Source organism: Lampris incognitus, chromosome 1, assembly GCF_029633865.1.
Source record: "Lampris incognitus isolate fLamInc1 chromosome 1, fLamInc1.hap2, whole genome shotgun sequence".
NCBI classification, from domain to species: Eukaryota; Metazoa; Chordata; class Actinopteri; order Lampriformes; family Lampridae; genus Lampris; species Lampris incognitus.
Window position 1 is genome coordinate 43,392,527 of NC_079211.1, and position 21,913 is coordinate 43,414,439.

At 43.5% G+C, this 21,913-nt stretch overlaps 1 protein-coding gene across 1 annotated transcript in view; it reads right to left on the minus strand.

Moving 5' to 3' along the window:
- The window catches only part of elf2a (E74-like factor 2a (ets domain transcription factor)), a 31,617-nt gene extending 10,283 nt beyond the window's left edge, over nucleotides 1-21,334 (minus strand). The window contains exons 1-4 of the mRNA XM_056281445.1: nucleotides 21,179-21,334; nucleotides 19,771-19,854; nucleotides 18,258-18,507; nucleotides 4,087-4,194 (exon numbers count right to left, since the gene is read on the minus strand). Of these exons, the coding sequence (XP_056137420.1) occupies nucleotides 4,087-4,194; nucleotides 18,258-18,507; nucleotides 19,771-19,845 (433 nt within the window). The 5' untranslated portion in view covers nucleotides 19,846-19,854; nucleotides 21,179-21,334. The remainder of the gene's footprint in view (nucleotides 1-4,086; nucleotides 4,195-18,257; nucleotides 18,508-19,770; nucleotides 19,855-21,178) is intronic.
- Between the last annotated feature and the right edge of the window lie 579 nt (nucleotides 21,335-21,913).

The following is a 21,913-nucleotide window of genomic DNA, read 5'->3' on the forward strand; positions in this document are numbered from 1 at the left end:
GATTGCATTCTGAATTTTTCTCAATATTACATTTGATTTGTTAAGCATACAAAGTTGTTATGCGATACCATTTCTTTAATCAAATGTAATGACAATGAGCCAATATAAATGAGATACCAACACTACTCTCCGGGAATTAGCTTTGAATTTTGCAAAGCTCACTTTACACTGTGTGCAATTTTTTTATTTTTTTTTGGAGGGGGAGGCGACCCCCCCCCCTTTTTCTCCCAATTGTATCTGGCCAATTACCCCACTCTTCCGAGCCGTCCTGGTCACTGCTCCACCCCCTCTGCTGATCCGGGGAGGGCTGCAGACGACCGCATGCCTCCTACGATACATGTGGAGTCGCCAGCCACTTCTTTTCACCAAACAGTGAGGAGTTTCACCAGGGGGACGTAGCACGTGGGAGGATCACGCTATTCCCCCATTCCCCCTCCCCCCAAACAAGCACCCCGACCAACCAGAGGAGGCGCTAGTGCAGCGACCAGGACACGTAATCACATCCGGCTTCCCACCCGCAGACACGGCCAATTGTGTCTGCAGGGATGCCCTACCAAGCCGGAGGTAACACGAAGAATCGAACCAGTGAGCCCCGTGTTGGTAGGCAACGGAATAGACCGCCATGCTACCTGGACACCCCTCACTGTGTGCAATTATAGAAAAAAAAAATAGTACAGAACCACTGTCATTTAAATTGTTCTATAGTTTTTGTAGTATGGGCCACTGTACTGAAACATTTGACAGCACGGAGGGACAAGCTAGGCTAAGCTATGACAAGTGGGACTAAACAAATTCAACCAATTCTAAATATCAAAATTTGAGATGTAAAAACATGTCACAAATTTTACACATTTAAAAAAAAAAGATATCACTTTACTTCTATTTGGCAGAGTGTTAAACATTTAAACACACATATATAAAAGCTCAAGTTTTTAATCTTAAAATTATGTGACTATACACCAAAAATAACCCCTAACCACCCACTTAAAGTGGTTTCCGAAAGTATTCAGTTCCCTTCACTTTGCACTTTGTGTGGTAGATTTAATTCTAAATGGATAAAATTGCCATTTTTGCCCAACAATCTACACTCAATAACACATAATGACAAAGTGAAAACATGTTTATTAAAAATCAAAATCTGTGGATGCGTCCGGGTGGCGTGGCGGTCTATTCCATTGCCTACCAACACGGGGATCACCAGTTCGAATCCCCGTGTTGCCTCCGGCTTGGTCGACGTCCCTTTTTGGACACAATTGGCCATGTCTGTGGGTGGGAAGCTGGCTGCGGCTATGTGTCCTGGTCGCTGCGCTAGCGCCTCCTCTGGTCGGTCAGGGCACCTGTTCAGGGGGGAGGTGGAACTGGGGGGAATAGCGTGATTCTCCCACACGCTACATCTCCCTGGAGAAATTCCTCAGTCAGGTGAAAATCGGCTGGTGAGTCCACATGTGGCGGCACGGTGGCGCAGTGGTTAGCACGGTCGCCTCACAGTAAGAAGATCCTGGGTTCGAGCCCCGGAGTAGTTCGACCTTGGGGGTCGTCCTGGGTCGTCCTGTGTGGAGTCTGCATGTTCTTCCCGTGTCTGCGTGGGTTTCCTCCAGGGGCTCCGGTTTCCTCCCACAGTCCAAAGACATGTAGGTCAGGTGAATCATCCATATTAAATTGTCCCTAGGTATGAATGTGTGTGGTGTGTGTATGTACTATGTCGGCCCTGTGTGACAGTCTGGCGGCCTGTCCAGGGTGTCTCCCCGCCTGCCGCCCAATGACTGCTGGGATAGGCTCCAGCATCCCCGCGACCCTGAGAGCAGGATAAGCGGTCGGAAAATGGATGAATGGATGGAGTCCACATGTATCGGAGGAAACGTGGTAGTCTGCAGCCCTCCCCGGATCATCAGAGGGGGTGGAGCGACTGGGACGGGTCAGGGGTAATTGACCAAGTACAATTGGGGAGAAAAAAAATCAAAATCTGAATTCAGTACTTTGTAGAAGTTACGGATTCAATTACGGATTCGAGTCTTCTTGGGTAAGTTTGAGCAGTTTATCCAATATTCCCAGCAGATCCTCTCAAGCTCCATCAGATTGATTGGGAAGTGTCTGTGAACTGCCATCTTCAGGTCTCTCCACAGAAGCTCTATGGGGTTTTAAGTCTGGGCTTTGGCTGGACCACTCAAGACTGGGGCGACGTTTCATCTTTCAACACAACAATGACCTGAAAAATAAAGCCAAGACAATGCTGGAATTGCCTTGGGAAAAGTCTCTGACTGTCCTTGAGTGATCCTTCTCCTCTCTTCAATCGGCTGGTGCACTGTTTCGGCGTCTTCCTGTCTTCGACAAACACCCAGTTAGGATAACCACACTTAACCAGGTCCTGTTTAATGTAGGATTTCTCCCCTTCCCCGGCTGCTGTGTCGGTGGCGACATTGTCAGCTCAGTGGTACAGCATCCTGATGACTCCTAGTTTGTGCTGAAATACAACAGCTGCCCAAGCGTAAAGCAGTGGTGATTCCATATGTGACAGGAGTGTTGGAACAGTTGAGACACTTATTTTCCAAACACCGCGTCTCAGTTGCTTTTAAACCCCAAAACACACTGCAACAGAAATTGGTCCACCCAAAGGAGCAGGTCGCCTGGCACAAACAGAGCAATATAGTGTACGCTGCTAATCACAGAAAGTTGAATCACTTAATCTAGACAGAACGTCTATTGAGAGAAATGTTTCATCACTCATCTATGTGACGTCTTCAGTCTCAACTGACTGCAGGTATCCCCACCCTTACAAACAATACAGTGGCATAAAAACTGAACCAACGATCAGTTTCATATGCAAATTGCCATGACCATCAACTAGAATTTCAATGGCAATGTGTACTATTCACAGAGGACTGGGGAATAGTTGCAATCACAGCATTATAAGATGGCAACAGGTGTACTCTTAGGGCCCCCCTCAGTTCAGGGATGGTCGTTCCTTCTTCACATAGATGGCCTCTTTGACTCCCCATTCAAACCAGCATTCCTCCCTATCAAGGATGTGCACATCCTCATCCTTGAAAGAGTGGCCACTGGCCTGTAGATGGGTGTAGACTGCGACGTCCTGGCCTGACATGTTAGCTCTTCTGTGTTGTGCCATCCTCTTGGCCAACGTCTGCTTGGTTTCACCAAGGTACATGTAACGGCAATCCTCTTGAGAAGTTAAGGGTTCTGAATATTTTCTGAAGCAACTGTAGCTAGAAAATAATGTTTTGCACTGGAAAGGGTCTTAAGTCAAGTCAAGTCAAGTGGGTTTTATTTGTCCCCAGAGGGGCAATTGTTGTGTAGCAGTGGTATCATTTAAACACACAAACACTCCACAGAACACATAAGGCAAATAAATAGAAATAAATACAACATGTAGTGAGGAGAACAAAGCCAACGAAAAGCAATGCAACAGTAAACAGTGTTAACAGTGTTTATCAAGGTGGAGCTGGTATTACCTCTTACTACTGGAGTTTAGCAGTCAATTGGGTGAAGGAATGAGGGAGTGTTTGTATCTATTGGTTTTAACTACTGGGTATTTGAAGCGGGACCCAGAAGACAAGGTCTGAAACTCTAGGTGCAGCGGGTGGGTGCTGTGAGACAGGATGGATTCTGCTTTCCTTAACATCCACTTGTTATATAAATCAGACAGACTTTTCAGTTGGGTACCTGTGATGCTATTGCAGACCTTGATCACCATTGTTAGTGCATTTTTCTATTTAAGATTGAGAGAGGCATACCAACCAATAAAAGAAAAAGTAATAACCGACTAAATAAAAGATCTGTAGAACAAAGTCATCAGGGACCTGTCGACACCGAACTTAGCCAGCTTCCTCAGACAAAAAAGGCGCTGCTGGCTTTTTTGGCATAGCAAATTGGTATTACAATCAAAGTTCAGTTTGTTATCAATTAGAGTGACCAAGTACTTGTATGACTCAATAATTTCAACCTCCTGACCACTAAACTTAGTCTTGGCTGGGCTGGAGGGAATATGTCTAAAGTCAATAAACATCAATCAAGTCAAGTCAAATAAATGTATCTTTGCACTGGACACTGAAGAGAGGGCACCATGTTTACCTGTGTTGCGCTCATTATGGAGGGTACCAGGGGACTCCATGTGCAGAAGAGCCTCTGCCGCCTCAAAAGTTTTATCAAAACACACCATGTCGTGGCCTGACATCTCCACTGTAAGACAGACAGACAGACAGACAGGGGAGCAGCGGGAGGAAAACGAGAAGGAGAGAACAGCTGTTACCACATGGAACAATTACAAGAAAAAAGTATTGTTAAAAAAAATGCAAAAGACATGCTGTAAAAGAAAGTTGGTTAGGTAATATATTGCACCTGAGCAAAGTTAGCCATATAATTATAAAGCATATTAACACTTTTTAAATGTCATAGTTGTTTATTATCTATTAGTAAATTGTTAAAACGTTTTGGGCTGGACTTCTGGTGATGGCGCGGTGCTAAGAGGTCGCAACTTTTCAGCCCTGCTGCTGGCATGTACAGTGCATCCGGAAAGTATTCACACCCCTTCACTTTCCCCACATTTTGTTATGTTACAGCCTTATTCCAAAATGGACTAAATACCTTTTTTTCTCATCAATCTACACACAATACCCCATAATGACAAAGTGAAAAAGGTTTTGTAGAAATGTTTGCAAATTTATTAAAAATAAAAAAATGAAATATTACATGTACATAAGTATTCACACCCTTTGCTATGACACTCAAAATTGAGCTCAGGTTCATCCTGTTTCCACTGATCATCCTTGAGATGTTTCTACATCTTGATTGGAGTCCACCCGTAGTAAATTCAATTGATTGGACATGATTTGGAAAGGCACACACCTGTCTATATAAGGTCCCACTGTTGACAGTACACGTCAGAGCAGAAACCAAGCCATGAAGTCAAAGGAATTGTCTGTGGACCTCCGAGACAGGATTGTATCGAGGCACAGATCTAGGGAAGGGTACAAAAAAATTTCTACAGCTTTGAAGGTCCCGAAGAGCACAGTGGTCTCCATCATTCGTAAATGGAAGAAGTTTGGATCCACCGGGACTCTTCCTACAGCTGGCCGCCCAGCCAAACTCAGCAATCGGAGGGAGAAGGACCTTGGTCATAGAGGTGACCAAGAACCCGATGGTCACTCTGACAGAGCTCCAGCATTCCTCTGTGGAGATGGGAAAAACTTCCAGAAGGACAACCATCTCTGCAGCACTCCACCAATCAGGCCTTTATGGTAGCATGGCCAGACGGAAGCCTCTGCTCAGTAAAAGCAGAGGTGTGGACTCGAGTCACATGACTTGGACTCGAGTCAGACTCGAGTCATGAATTTGATGACTTTAGACTTGACTTGACAAAATGTAAAGAGACTTGCAACTCGACTTGGACTTTAACATCAGTAACTCGTGACTTCACTTGGACTTGACGCTTTTGACTTGAAAAGACTTGCTACTTCCCCCAAACCCAACGATTAAAAAGTATGTTGACATGGACCGCTCTATCTCTCTTTGTACATACACGTGTGCATCTGCGTGTGTGTGTGTGTGTGAGATGGCGTGCTGTCGGCACGACATCCAATCAAATTAGATCCACGTTGTTTTGAGCCGACAGCATCCAACCAATCAAATTACAGGACAACCAATGAAGAATAACAGATAACAACGCGCCAGTTAGCAAAATGATACCAAAGATCATTTCGTTTGGGTATCAAAATTACGAGGTGGTCAACAAAAAACGAATTGCAGTATGTAAAACATGCGGGTCGAAGATTAGGGACGGAGACGCCACAACTTGGAACTTCACTCGACATTTGAAGTTGCACAAAGAACGGTAAGTTTTGAATGAAAGCTAACACTAGCTTATCGGCTAAGTAACGTAATTGCTAGCTGCATAGTTAAATCAACGAGAGTGTAACCTCACTGTTAACGTCACCTTGCAAACACAGTAATCTGCATCCACTGCGGGTTCATTCCCTTACTCCTACTCATATTGTAAAAGGACAGTTTGGGATGTTTGAAGCGGGATTGTATAAGCTGCGTAGTCAGTGTATCACGCACACACACACACACAGTAGACTGCTGTCAGCAGTAAAACATAAGCAAACCTAATCAAGTCAAGGTCAGTTTAAATGTACTCTATATTAAGAATATGTGTACGTTACCATTTTAGCTTGCTGCCAGACGAGTTTTTCCCACAGGAAAGCGAAGTATATCTTACTCTCTGCAGCACACCAGATTCCACTGACAAAAACAGCCATTTTACTTTGCAGCACACGGGAGTTGCTTGTTTACTGCTGCCTCATTGAGGTGTGATGCGAGGTAAAATTGCTGTTTTTGTCAATGGAATCTGGTGTGCTGGAGAGAGTGAATTAACAAGCATGTAACTTCAGTTTCCTGACGGAAAGGGCTGTTTGATGGCAAGGTAAAGCAGTGAAAATATTATGAATATAGCGTACAATGACAATGAAATTGATTTTATTAATGTAATGTTACAACACACACACTAATACAGTATACAATTAATATTAACACAAAATTAATATTAACACAATGTTACGATTGATATATGAGTAAAGAGTAGTTTCAAATACAATTCATGTGTGGCTATAAGGGATTTTCTGACATCTGTTTCATATGCTTACCTGTTACAGATTTGAAGAATACCAGTTGAACAAAAGCATCATAAATGAACCACAACAGCCTTCAATCTCACAATTCCTGGACCATCGTGTAGGGCATTACAGCATGAGTCATCCACAGCATAGAGCTATCACCAATGCAATACTGTCCGACTTGATTATTGATTGCAACTTTCCCTGTCTATTTGTGGAAAACAAGAGTTTCCGGCACTTTCTGACGGTACTTGACAGTAAGTACAGCCCAGTGTGTCGCAGAACGTTGACATCAAAAACAGAGAGCCTCGCTGAGGAGAGACGTTCAAAATTAAAAAGTCAATTGAGCAACACTGACCATGTTTCAGTCACTGTGGACATTTGGTCTGACCGAAGATGAGGGGATTCCTTGGTGTCACTGTCCACTGGATAGAGAAAGAGGCAGAGAGGATACAGCTAAAGACTAATCTCTTGGCCTGCAACCACTTCAAAGGCTCACACACAGCTGAACGAATCTGTGACCAATTTGAGTCAATATGTGATGAATACAACTTCAAAGATAAATTGGACTTCATTATAAGTGACAATGCTGCTAACATGCGAAAGGCATTCACTGTGTGCTTCCCCAGTGAACAAGAGGATGATGATGACGGAGATCATCTTGATGACCCTGAGCTCTGGTGTGACTTAACCCTGAAGATCAGCAAACGGTAGATGCTGCTATGGCAAAGAAACAGCGCCTGCAGTGTTTTGCGCGCACACTCTTCAACTGGTGGTGGGAGACGTTTGAAAGAAACAAAAGTGGTATATCCTTCTCTTTCCAAGTATCTAAACTTAGCTCACTGCAGCACACAAGCACAACATTCAAAGATGTGTAGTGAATTTGGGGAACAGAAAGGCATCCCTGCTGCAGTCAACACAAGATGGAACTCAACACTGAGGCAAGTGAAGGCAGTTCTCCAGTGTGATCATCTAAAGCTCTGTGCTGTTCTAGAAAAGGCTGGGCATAAGGAGTTGTCATTCACACCACGAGAGTGGACTCTGTTGAAGGAGTTGGTGGACATCTTGAAGCCGTTTGGAGAAGCAACTGATTTGACACAGGGGGAGAAGGTCATCACAATCAGTGCAGTTGTTCCATCCGTCTTGTCCCTCAATCACCACCTTGAGAAGCTGAAGTCTCAAGTTCGTTTCCTGAGCGGCCTGGCAGAAGTCTCCAGGTATCCTGAAAAAAAGATTTCTTGGGATCTTCATTAACGTGAAAATGGCCAGGACTCAAGATGGGATCACTGCCCCTTTTTCAGACCCAGTCTACCTCAAAGCAGCCGCCTTGGATCCAGCCTTTCTCTGCTGTGGGGTGGAGCCCCATGTGCTGGTCAATCGTGACATCAAGGCAGAGGTGGCACAACAAGTTAAAGGTAAATTATTATTGACTTTAATGCAAAATTTTTCCTCATAATCTGATCTAATTGACTGCAACAATAATTCAATTTTTCAGTCTAACACTATCACCAACATCAATGTAATAAGGGCTCTTTTTGCTTCTGCTGTTGCTGTTACATGTTTTGCCGGAATTAATCCTGCAAGATGCTGCAGAGACTGAGCAACCTGTGTCTCTGGTTGATGAAGAAGAGCAAGAGGATCTTGGAGAAGGAGAAGGGCTGTTTGCTGCATACCATAAGAGGCAGAAGAAGGATGTTGGGACCACTCCAGCACTACAGCTAAGTCACTACCTTGACATAGCCAAAGGACAGGCTGCCCTTTTGTTCTGGGCACTGAACATGAAGACTCTTCCTTCACTCTTCCGAGTGGCCATCAGAGTCTTGGCGGTGCTTGCCTCTAGTGCTCCAGTGGAGCGAGTTTTCAGCCATGGTGGCATCATACTACGTCCCCATCATGCACAAATGACTGACAGACTTTTGGCCAATTTGATATTTTGCAAATGCAATGCAGCATAGGGCCCTGACATAGAAAAGCACAACCCTACTCATTGTTATGTTCATGTATTTGCCCTCCGCCCTCCCCTTCCAATCTCTCTCTCTCTCTCTCTCTCTCTCTCTCTCTCTCTCTCTCTCTCTCTCTCTCTCTCTCTCTCTCTCTCTCTCTCTCTCTCCTCTCTCTCTCTCTCTCTCTCTTCTTCTCTCTCTCTCTCTCTCTCTCTCTCTCTCTCTCTCTCTCTCTTCTCTCTCTCTCTCTCTCTCTCTCTCTCTCTCTCTCTCTCCTCTCTTCTCTCTCTCTCTCTCTCTCTCTCACACACTCACAAACACCAGTCTCAGTCTCTCTATGGATGCATACAAATTATTTGGCGGTTTAGCCTCCATGTGTGTGTGTGTGTGTATATATATATATATATATATATACAAAGATGTTTTTATCAAGGAGCAACAGGAACTGATAGAGGCGTGAATATATACATGTAGATTTATGTTTGTGCGTGTTTCTATATCTGTGAGGACCGTAACGGAGGATGTGAACACGCTGGAGTGGAAGGAGAGTTTTTGGAAGTGTGGATATGTTGAAGATGTGAAGACATTTTTAGAGAAATTTTTGAAAACTAAAAAAATTAGGACTGTTTTGCAAAACTGAGGATATTTTGTGATGAAGATGAACCCATTTGAAGAGTCAGGAAACTTTAACAGAATGCAGATCATTTTTTGGGAGTGAGGATATCTTTTATACAGTGGTGCCATGTTTGAAAAGGTTACGGTTACACTTAGGTTTTGAATGGAGTTAAAAAGACTGAAAAATATTTTTAGAAAGTGGTGACACATTTGGAAAAGTAACATTTTTTGGAGGGACTGTTTTTGTGATCCTCACTTCATCTAAATACCTGTTTGAGGTGAAGACATGGTTTTTAGTTTAAGGCTAGATTTAAGTTTTAAGGTGAAGACTGTTTTACAAAATGAGGATATTTTGAGACAGAAACAAACACTTTTGGAAAGTCAGGACACTTGAATCTTAAGGAAATTTTCAAAAGTGAAGACACTTCCAGAAAGTCGGTGCAGTTTTTCAGAAGTGATAATTCAGATAATTTTTTGGGGAGTGAGGATTTTTTTTTTTTAAGTGATGACATGTTTGGAAAAGGTTAAGGCTAGATTTAAGTTTTGAAAGGAGTCAAAAAGACCTGTCTAGTTGAAGGTGAAAACGGTTTTGCAATATAATATGAGATCAATACAATACAGGACAGAAACTGCTGTGCAACTAGTTATAGTGCAATATGCTATGGAAACACAATGTCAGCACTTTTTGTGCAAATTACATTTGCATTTGTTTCTTTCAAATGTGTTTGAACAATGTTCTTGCAAAAAAAGGTTTGATAAATAAATACAGATCTTAAAAGCATACATGATCTGTGTAAATATTATTTCTCTGTTGTTAAAAGGACTCGAAAGGACTCGAAACTCAAACGGTAGGACTTGGGACTTGACTTGAGACTTGTCGGTCTTGACTTGGGACTTGACTCGGGTCTTGCCTGTCTTGACTCGGGACTTGACTCGGGACTTGAGGGCAAAGACTTGAGACTTACTTGTGACTTGCAAAACAATGACTTGGCCCCACCTCTGAGTAAAAGGCACATGACAGCCCGCTTGGAGTTTGCCAGAAAGCACCTAAAGGACTCTCAGACCATGAGAAACAAGATTCTCTGGTCTGATGAAACCAAGATTGAACTCTTTGGCCTGAATGCCAAACGTCGCGTCTGGAGGAAACCAGGCACCTCTCATCACCTTGCTAATACCATCCCTACAGTGAAGCATGGTGGTGGCAGCATCATGCTGTGGGGATGTTTTTCAGCAGCAGGAACTGGGAGACTAGTCAGGATCGAGGGAAAGATGAATGGAGTAAAGTACAGAGAGATCCTTGATGAAAACCTGCTCCAGAGCGCTCAGGACCTCAGACTGGGGCGAAGGTTTACCTTTCAACACAACAACGACCCTAAGCGCACAGCCAAGACAACAAAAGAGTGGCTTCGGGACAAGTCTGTGACTGTCCTTGAGTGGCCCAGCCAGAGCTCAGACTTGAACCCCATTGAACATCTCTGGAAAGACCTGAAAATAGCTGTGCAGCGACGCTTCCCATCTAACCTTACAGAGCTCGAGAGGATCTGCAGAGAAGAATGGGAGAAATACCCCAAATATAGGTGTGCCAAGCTTGTAGCTTCATACCCAAGAAGACTCGAGGCTGTAATCGCTGCCAAGGGTGCCTCAACCAAGTACTGAGTAAAGGGTGTGAATACTTATGTACATGCAATATTTCAGTTTTTTATTTTTAATAAATTTGCAAAAATTTCTACAAAACCTTTTTCGCTTTGTCATTATGGGGTATTGTGTGTAGATTGATGAGAAAAAAAAGGAATTTAATCCATTTTGGAATAAGGCTGTAACATAAAATGTGGGGAAAGTGAAGGGGTGTGGATACTTTCCAGATGCACTGTAAACTGATCCTGTAATACTAAGCAGAATTTTATTCAAAGACAAGCAACACATATATAAGAGTACTGGGTATTAAAAATGTCATGTAACTACTACTACTACTTTCGGCTGCTCCCGTTAGGGGCCGCTACAGCGGATCATCCGTTTCCATTTCTTCCTGTCTTCTGCATCTTCCTCTGTCACACCAGCCACCTGCGTGTCCTCCCTCACCACATCCCATAGACCTCCTCTTTGGCCTTCCTCTTTTCCTCTCCCCTGGCAGCTCCATATTCAGCATCCTTCTCCCAATATACCCAGCATCTCTCCTCCACACATGTCCAAGCCATCTCAATCTTGCCTCTCTTGCTTTGTCTCCAAACCATCCAACTTGAGCAGTCCCTCTAATATAATCCTTCCTAATCCTGTCCTTCTTCGTCACTCGCAATGAAAATCTTAGCATCTTCAACTCTGCCACCTCCAGCTCCGCCTCCTGTCTTTTCATCAGTGCAGCTGTCTCCAAACCATATAACATAGCTGGTCTCACAACCATCTTGTAAACCTTCCTTTTAACTCTTGCTGGTACCCTTCTGTCGCAAATCACTCCTGACACTCTTCTCCACCCACTCCACCCTGCCTGCACTCTCTTCTTCACCTCTCTTCTGCACTCCCCATTACTTTGGACAGTTGACCCCAAGTATTTAAACTCATATGCCTTCGACACCTCTACCCCTTGCATCCTCACCATTCCGCTGTCCTCCCTCTCATTCACGCATAGGTATTCCATCTTGCTCCTACTGACTTTCATTCCTCTTCTCTCCAGTGCATACCTCCACCTCTCCAGGCTCACCTCAACCTACATCCTACTCTCGCTACAGATCACAATGTCAGCCGCAAACATCATCGTCCACGGAGACTCCTGCCTGATCTCATCCGTCAACCTGTCCATCACCATTGCAAACAAAAAGCTCAGAGCTGATCCTTGATGTAATCCCACCTCCACCTTGAACCCATCTGTCATTCCAACTGCACACCTCACCATTGTCACACTTCCCTCATACATATCCTGCACCACTCCTACATACTTCTCTGCAAGTCCCGACTTCCTCATAGAATACCACTCCTCTCTTGGCACCCTGTCATATGCTTTCTCTAAATCCACAAAGACACAATGTAACTCCCTCTGGCCTTCTCTATACTTGGTTAACTACAATCAATTAATAATAATTGATATACTATTTTGTATGTCAACAAAGAAGTAAAAAAAACCCCACAGCTTCTGAGAATTCGTCATAAAAGATGACATCCAAGAAGCTAAAAGCACTTTCAACAGCAACTTCCTTGTTTTCAGTTACAGATATACTATTTTGTATATCAAGAAAGAAGTAAAAAAAAAAATTTGTTTTTAAAAAACCCACAGCTTGTGAGAATTCGTCATAAAAGACGACATCCAAGAAGCCACAACCACTTTCAACAGCAACTTCCTTGTTTTCAGTTACGTGCTGTTCCCTTCCTCCTCCCTTCCGTTTTCCTTCTTTAAAACCAGCCCATACAGACGGCCTTTGTGCATTCAGGGACCAGTAGAGGGATATGTAGAGATGGTTCTTAAGTATGGACAACAGCACTACCCTACAACCCTGAAACCTGGCAGGTGAGATGCACAGGAGAAGAGCTGATGAATTTAAAGCCACAAGTACAGATGAATAAAAAAGTCAGTGACTCCATCAGGTCTTCTGGTCATCCTCTAACAGACACCATAAAGAATCCAAATCCACAACCCTTTTTACTTCCTTTATTCTACAGTCACGTTTACTGCCCCAAAGTGCACTTAGGCTGGCTTCTAGATTTTCTTTGGTATTAACGCCATTTGTACACATAGGATTCCAAACGACACCACAATACCGTTTTAAAGGCTATACGGGGGGGCTTGTGATAAAAAAGATAGAAACATTTCAAAATGAAGCAATTACTGGAACTTTTGGAGCAGGGAGCTAGATTTAGTGTTCAACACCCTGCAAGTCTCCCACAGATGGATCATACCGTTTTCACTCCTACTTTGAGCTGCTTGCAAATCTTTAGTGAAATATGCCCTCGTGCCTAATAAAACCTTTAAATTAGGGCTGTGTGGATAGCGCTGTGTTTAAAGCAAGTGGCGAGTGGTTGGGAGGAGATGCTTAGTCATTGTTGCTATGCAATGAGATGTTTCATAACAAAATAAATATTCCTCCGGCATTCTCTATATTCCCATTGGAAAAAAGTCAAATAAGCAGGGCTTTGCTGTTATCACCACGATTCAGTAACTTGTTTTTTGCTTTTATTCTCGCTCTCTGCTTTGACAAAGCAGATCTAACTTTCATTTCCTCCCTAGTCCCACACCACCTTAATTCTTATTGGTTGATGGAACTAGAGTGACAATGATGAGCTGTGTGCTTCAGCAAAAGTTGGCATACTTGTGAGCTTGACCCCAAACAGCAGTCATGGCCTGTAATTGTTAAGCAACTCAGAATAAGGAATTAGTCTTCATTGCCAAATTTCTTCACTATTGTAATTTTGGTCTTGCTTTTATAAAAAAAAGCAGGGACATGTTATCAATACTTATCAATACCATCCTAAAGCCCTATTCACACTGGACTAGTATTACCTGGGGACCTCTAGTAATTTGTAATAATTACGGAGGTCGTCTGTGATATTAATCCCATGCAAATCGGCCATGTCTGTAATTTGTTAAGTAAAAATTCCAGTGCAAATTACCTACCATATTTTGACAAACAGAGGTCATCTGATAATATTAGTCCCATGTGAATTGGCATCTCAGTAATTTGGGGACATAGTTTGTTTTATTAAGGTGTTTTGTTTTCTCCTTTTTTTTCTGCCTTTCCTGGTCGAGAATTATGGAGGCTGCGGTGGAAATTCAAAGTTTCGACAGCATTTTGGGTGCAAATTCAGGACGCTCATCTCGCTACAAAGCACAGAGACCCATTCGCAGAAAGAGCAGGTTCAAATCCATCAGAAGAGCGAAATCTCAAAAGATGATGAGATGGATGACACACATAGCAACAAGCGGATGCTATACAGAGCGTTGACATTTTCAATCATATCCAGAGGGATAATTTCAGTAAATTCTATTAAAATACAGACTTTGCTTATCCCGTGCGAACGCACTGCATGAAACAGACGTGGGGGGGGGGGGGGATACTAGTCCCATGCGAATACGACTGAGGTCAACTATTGTATCAGGGAGCTCGAGAAGTGTCCTGACATGTTAGGCATTCCCAGCAGATGGCATTGAGATGAAAGCAGAGTTTATATAAGCATCAAACTTTTTGTGACTAACCTTATCCACAAAGCAAACCATCCCCATTAACATCTAGATCTTGTGCCACCTCCGTAGGGAAAAAAAAGCTCTTACACCTTTACTCTTCTTGCCCACCACAAGGAGTTATGGCATCAGTTGAATAATATATAAGAATTTGATTATCCGAACATTATCTCATTATCTCCACTACTGCACAGTTCCATTAATTTTCCCACCACTCAGAAGTTTGGTTTTTTTTTTTTGGAGATACTTTATTGATCCCGTGGGGAAATTACACTCTGCATTTAACCCATCCTAGCTAATATGACTAGGAGCAGTGGGCAGCCGCCGTGCAGCACATGGGTACCAACTCCAGCTATTTCTTCACGTTGTCTTGGTCAGGGGCACAGACAGGAGTATAAACCCTAACATGCATGTCTTTTTGATGGTGGGGGAAACCGGACCACCCAGAGAAAACCCACCACAGACACGGAGAGAACACGCAAACACCACACAGAGGATGACGCCCAAGGTTGGACAACCCCGGGATTCGAACCAGGACCTTCTTGCTGTATGGCGACAGAGCTAAACACTGCGCTACCGTGCCGCCTTGCGCCGTCAAGTTACACAGAAGCAAGCTGCCTAGGGTTGGGTTTGATAGCCAGTTCTGTTTTGGAATTGGTTCTGAGTTGATACAATGTCTGTATTGATAAGCTCCGAGTTAAACAAATTTCTTACCTCTTGTTGACCCCCCCCCCCATACAGTCCTTTGCTCTAAAACTGCCATTTGTTGCCGTAGCATAATAAAACCACATACAGTATTATAGTGAAAGGCTCATTAAATATATATGGTTGATTCAACAGTGGATGATGTCGTGCAGGCACGTCTACACTCACACAGGCAGCCACACAACCACCTACCCCCTTGATGTTGCATGGAGACAAAGGCAAATAAAATATGGGTTTGTAGTCACATTACGCGATGCAAGAAAATTAGATCATCATAATTTCCCTTTGCAGCTCAAACCATCCTGAAACAGGAAATGGTATAACAAATTATCTTAAGGACTCTGCTGCTAACAATGAGTGTGGAGAAAGCTTTATAACAAACTCTCAGCCGACTCTGAGGGGGTCGTAATTAGTCATGCTTTTAGCACAATTCCAAGGAGTAATTCAAGAGATGCTTAATAACTACAAGCCCAGACACCTACATTGAGCCAAGTGCTCAAAAACAATACAGAAATGCAGATAATGCTCTTTTACCAGTCTCTGGTGGACACACAGCCTCAGTCTACTGAATGCAAATTAACCAAGTCCTCACTCACTACAACTTAACAACAGTATTGCATCACATCTATGACACTGTATCCTAGTCAAACTACAATGGTCATATATACAATTCCAGTTCCTGCCTTTTCCTTGAATAATTAATTACACAACCCTATTACTAAGAGCACCACTCTGTTATCACAGAACCAATTTCTTCAAGATTGAGTTCAAAACATTTTCCACCTCTCCCCTGTAACCCCACACACCAGCCATTTATTCACTTCTTCAATGAAGCCCCTCGTCTGTGCACACTCTTTATAGTCTAAATATCACATTCTCACATCTATAATGTTTCAAATGCACTTCTCTCTTATTTCCGTAAAGCACTTCTCAGCCAATGGCCCTGTCTCAGCCTGGAAAGGACTTAAAAAGATCACCAACTACAAACCCGAACCTTCCCCCACGCTGAATGACTCCAGACTTGCTAATGAGTTGAATGAGTTCTATTGTCGATTCGAAAGACAAAGGGTCAGCTTAGACTGTATCTCCCAACACTCCAGCCATCAGTCCCTGTACTCCAGCAGCTCCAACATCACCCCCCCCCCAACTCCCAGCCTGAGCACCCCCCTCCCCCCTACCACACCTTCTCTCTTGACCGGCCAAAGATGGTCATATGACCGTTTTGAGTTTTCAACGTTTAATAACTTCGTGGGGGGAAAAAAAAATACAGAACTGCCACTCCCTGAATGCTCCTAAAATTGCATATATTTGCATTAAAATTAGTTTTAGATCAATTGCACAAAAAAGTTATAAGATCTACCTAAAATAACCATGACCAGTCAAAATGACTGCACGTAATTTGCGCATGATTGTGCGCGTCATGTCACAACTTACGACGTGTGTTGGTCACATCACTTCCTTCGTAAAGTTCATTGATCTGTCCTAGAAAAAAACTAGCGTTCTCCAGTGCAAAGTAATAGTCTAAACTTGATTTTTGATCATTGCCAACATGTCTGGTTACAGACGCCGTTTCAGACGCACCATGACTACCCCGAGGCGTTGCAGTATTTACAGGCGTTGACAACAGTGATTTTAAATTGTTTGAAAAATAGTATTAAAGTTGTTAAAATGTTTATTTTAGTGTCAATCGTTTCATATCAGACATACTAACATATGTAATGCATTAATATCTCAAGTGGGTATTTATCTTGACAGAATATAGAGATTAAAAACCGTGGGCGGTCATTTTGATGGCCCATGTAGTTCTAGTAGTTTTTTAAGTTCCGGTCGTTGTTTGGGACTGTTTCAATATTTATTTTCAGTTCTTTTTTTACATTTCACATTTTATAGGCCTTGTTACGTTTGCTAGATTAGCAATATGTTTTCCGTTTTGTTTTCAGGTAATATTTTCACTTTTTCAATTTTGCTGTTCAATTTCGTCCATGTCTCTCTGAAGTTTGCATTGTTTAACAATAGTATTATAGTTGTTAAAATGTTAATTTTGGTGTCTGTCATTTTCTAACAGATATACTAACATATGCAATGCATTAATATCTCAACTGGGTATTTATCTTGACAGAATACAGTTTAAAAACCAGCTGTCAATTTGACCGCCCATAGTCGTTTTAGGTAGGAGTGAAATCCCGGTCGTTCTAGTGTAAAGGAGAGGGACGTTAACCGGCTGTTCAGAAGACAGAACCGCTACAAGGCAGCTAGACCTGATACTGTCTCCCTCTGAACCCTTACACACTGTGCAGACAAGCTGTCTCCGGTGTTAACAGACATTTTAACAACTCCCTGGAGGACTGCAGGGTAACAGCTTGCCTCAAAGCCTTCACCGTTATCTCTGTCCCCAAAAAGCCAAGGATCACAGGCCCAAATGACTACAGACCTGTTGTTATGACCTCTGTAGTGATGAAGACATTTGAAAGCCTTGTGCTGTCCCAACTCAAGTCCATCACCACCCCCCTACTGGACCCACTACAGTTCGCATACAGAGCCAACAGGTCGACAGACGACACAGTCAACGTGGCTGTCAACTCCATCCTCCTCCTAGACTCTCCTGGTACCTACGCGGGGATCCTGTTTGTGGACTTCAGCTCCGCATTCAACACAATCAGCTCTGCTCTCATCAAGGACAAATTCTCCCAGCTCCACGTGACCCGCTCCACCTGCAGGTGGATCACTGACTTCCTGACCAACAGGAATCAGCATGTGAAGATGGGGAAGTATGTCTCGGACCCTCGGATCATCAGCACTGTTGCCCCCCAAGGCTGCATCTTGTCCCCGCTGCTCTTCTTGCTTTATACCAAAGGCTGCACTTCTAGACACCAACCTGTCAAGCTCCTCAAGTTTACAGACAACACCACTGTCATCAGACTCATATCTGAGGGTAACGAGTCTGCTTACAGATGGAAGGTTGACCACCTGGTTTCCTGGTTCAGATCTAGATCTGTTTTATGGATGTGTGCTTTTGCATATATATTTTCTCTGAACCACCAATGCCAAGCTAAATTCCTTGTGTATGAAATGCACATGGCGATAAAATAATTTCTGATTCTGATTTAAAACTTCTTTCCTCCATTTCCTGTTCATCAGTCACATCCAAATTAGCTAAGCCTTCCGACACTCACAGACACAAACCCACACACGCCGTGCCCTCACCTGTCTCCACCACCTCAGTGACCACCTCCTGCTCCTCGGCCACGTCCTGCATCAGGTATGTCTCGTCATCATACACCAACACCTGGGCGGCATAGCACTGCTCCACCTGGGCGCTGGGCACCTCTTCAACAATCACCGCCGGGCATTCCTCCTCCTGCAGCATCACCTCACTCCCCTCCTCCTGCTCAATAAGCACCGTCTCTATCTCATGCTGCACCAGTTCCTCCTCCTCAGCTGGGTGCTGGTCACTCTGCAGACATCAGCACACATGGGATGATGAGGGCGAGTTAACAAGAGGCAGGAAGAAAAAAACATGGAGAGTAGGAAAATGTGAAGTAAAAAGGAAAGAAAAGACACATCATTGAATGAGCTTGGTTATGTGATCAAACCAGGCAGGGAAAATCATGATGGAAAAGCTGCATCAATAACTGAAAAGGTTGATGATGTCAGATCATTAAAAAAAATTAAATTAATGGAAGCTTTATGTTTAATAAAGTTTCATTTTACTTGTTAACTTAACCTACTGAAGTACCACAACTGGTATATTTTCAAGGAGAAATCCTCCAGTACCAGAGGAAAAAAAATAGTTTAAACTGTGAGAATATAGAAACTCAAAAGCCGAGATTTCAACTGACAACTACAGATCATAAACGGAGAAAGCAACCTTGCTCAGGCACCTAAAAAAAAACAAGATTACCCAGAAACTTATTGCATTGCTGTTTACTTGCCATGTCAGCTAGTGGAAAACAAACATTCAATACAATACTTATTGTACTGAATTACAAATACATATATTACGAATACAATATTTTTTTTTGTTTGAATTGAGTGTCTACAAAAATGCAAGCTTATTAACAGTTATTGCATAACCATACTGTTGCTGGGGTTAGGCTAATCTCCCAAAAGACAGGAGACCTGGCGTACCACTCAGGACAAGTGTTCAATAAAGAAATTTCCTTTGAGGAGGAAAAAAATCTTGACTATAGTTCAACATACTGTGAGCATGGTGTCGGCAGTGCAAACTCAATACATTTTCAGTAAATGAAGTTTGCAACAATTACTTATGTTGATTAACATTACACCCCAAACAGTCTTTTTGATGTAAGATAGTGGACAAATGGTCTATATCTGAGGTCCTACTGCAGAAAGACCAACACTAACACCAAGTGAAAGGCAGATATCTCTTAATTTGATTTGGAACATGTAAAAAAAAAGAGAGAGAGAGAAAATAGGAGGGGGGAAACAAACAAAAACAGATAAAAAACAATAACATGAAATGAACAATAAACCTATACAACAAACGCGAACAAATTCTCATTAACACAAATTAAATATTACATGTTCAAAAAGAAGTAGGAAGAAATATACACTTATGGTAGCTTTTTACGTTTGCTAAGACCACCTGAGTGCAAGCTAAAGCTCACATGGGTCTTCAAAGATTTGCAGTAATCAAACATTGAGGAGTTACTACCATCCTCCTTGACAGTGGTGTTGTTTGACTAAATAGGCCTACCTGCTGGGGTTCCTCCATCACTGTGACATACTCCACCATGTTCCCCCCACCATCTGACATCACAACAGAAGTCATCACTCATTCCTACGGCAACAAAAACAATGGTTCAGGAGGAAGGGCAGAAGTAAGGACTATTCAAATTAAAACGTTAAGTATGGATCATTATGTTTTCGAATGTATCCCCACCACCACACAAGCTAATTAAGTGTGCGTGCGTGTGTGTGGGGGGGTCATGTAAAAACCCCTTAGTATGTTCTCTCTCGTCCTGATTATGACATTTCTAAGAAGACTATTGCGCTTTCGTCGTTATGACATTCCCACGGCAACAAAAACAATGGTTCAGGAGGAAGGGCAGAAGTAAGGACTATTCAAATTAAAACGTTAAGTATGGATCATTATGTTTTCGAATGTATCCCACCACCACACAAGCTAATTAAGTGTGCGTGCGTGTGCGTGTGTGTGGGGGGGCCCACGGCAACAAAAACAATGGTTCAGGAGGAAGGGCAGAAGTAAGGACTATTAAAAGTAAAGCGTTAAGTATGGATCATTATGTTTTAGAATGTATCCCACCACCACACAAGCTAATTAAGTGTGCGTGCGTGCGCGTGCGTGTGTGGGGGGGGGGTCATGTAAAAACCCCTTAGTATGTTCTCTCTAGTCCTGATTATGCCATTTCTAAGAAGACTATTGCGCTTTCGTCGCTACGACAGCACTGGCTTATACTGTTAACATTAAAGAAGCGCGGCTCAGATACTTCGAATGATCCTCATATATTACCGCGGACGAGCGACGGGAGACACGGCAGTGACCATGAGTGTCAGCGCACACGTAGCCCAACTGTTTACTTTGGCGTCGAGCTAGCGAGCAGCGCGTTCGGTTAGCATAGCTTCCAGCTGACCTGGACTTCCTACTGAGGCACGAAGACCCAAGACTTCCGATAGCCTCGGCGAGAGTTGAAAACCGGACTTCTGCTCGAGCTGGACGACCGAGGCTAAACTCAAGCTACCCAAGCGTGAAAGAAACGTTACGCTGGCGGCTGCACTCCAGCACGTAAGCGCCATGGAAGTTACATCGGCAGATTAGTCAACGCACCCTGGCGATTAGCAAACAGTAGCACGTAGCGTTAGCCAACCGACGCCGCGCAGCGACGACACGGGAACACTCCTCGCGGCAGCTGTGGCGAGGAGCGAACGCTCGCTCGAGCGAAAAGCCGTCCGTTCCTCAGCCGCGGGTCGTGTGAAACGGTTTGTTCTCGACGTTTCCTTCCAGTTTCGCAAGATTCCGCTAGCCTTGGCTCTGGCGTTAGCCCGGCCCGACGCTAGCGTTAGCCTAGCGAGTGGCGAAGGCCGACGCGCTCGGAGAAACGGAGTGTTTACAAACTACGCCCCGCAAAACGCGAACACCTTACCAGTGTCCGGCGTTGGAGCGTGTAACCGATCAGAAATATCTGTAGTCCCCCCCCCAAAAAAACTCCTGCTTTCGATTAGTCCTCGTTCGTAACTATTCCGTTGATTTCCGGCGTAGTAGCTAGCCCCTTCGCCAGAGGATCCATCCAGGTCAGACCCGACAGAGCCCGCTAGCGGATGACACATCTGACCGGGATGACGTCAGAAAAGCTATCAACAAACCCCGACCCGACGCACAGGGAGCGTGCGTTTCTGTAGCACCCCTCTATGGTGCGGCAGCGTCGTTAACCATAACGCGCCATCACCATTGCCTGCATGCTTAATTGGCTGATCCGCTAATTCTACTATACAGCAAATTAAAGGCTGCTGCTGCTGCGGACTCTAATCAGAAATGGAAACGATTATTTCAAGCTTCTTCATGGCGAAATCCAAAAATGTCCCCTCCATGGTACTCTCCTTTCTCAAAACTTTAAAGGCTGTTCACGTGATGGCTGGCTGGAAACATATCTAATGACAAACTCAAAGGCGCACAAAACAATTTTTGGAATCCCTCTTTTATTTTGTCCAACAACAAAAAAAAAGCAACTATATGTTGAACAGTCACAGTTTCTGGCTCAAGCTAAACAAAGGCAAAAACATTGACACACATCCTATTACAGAAAACCTACCTGTGGGCAACAAGAAGTCACACTGTATACATTTGGTAATAATCCTATTTCTAATATTAGTATCGACAC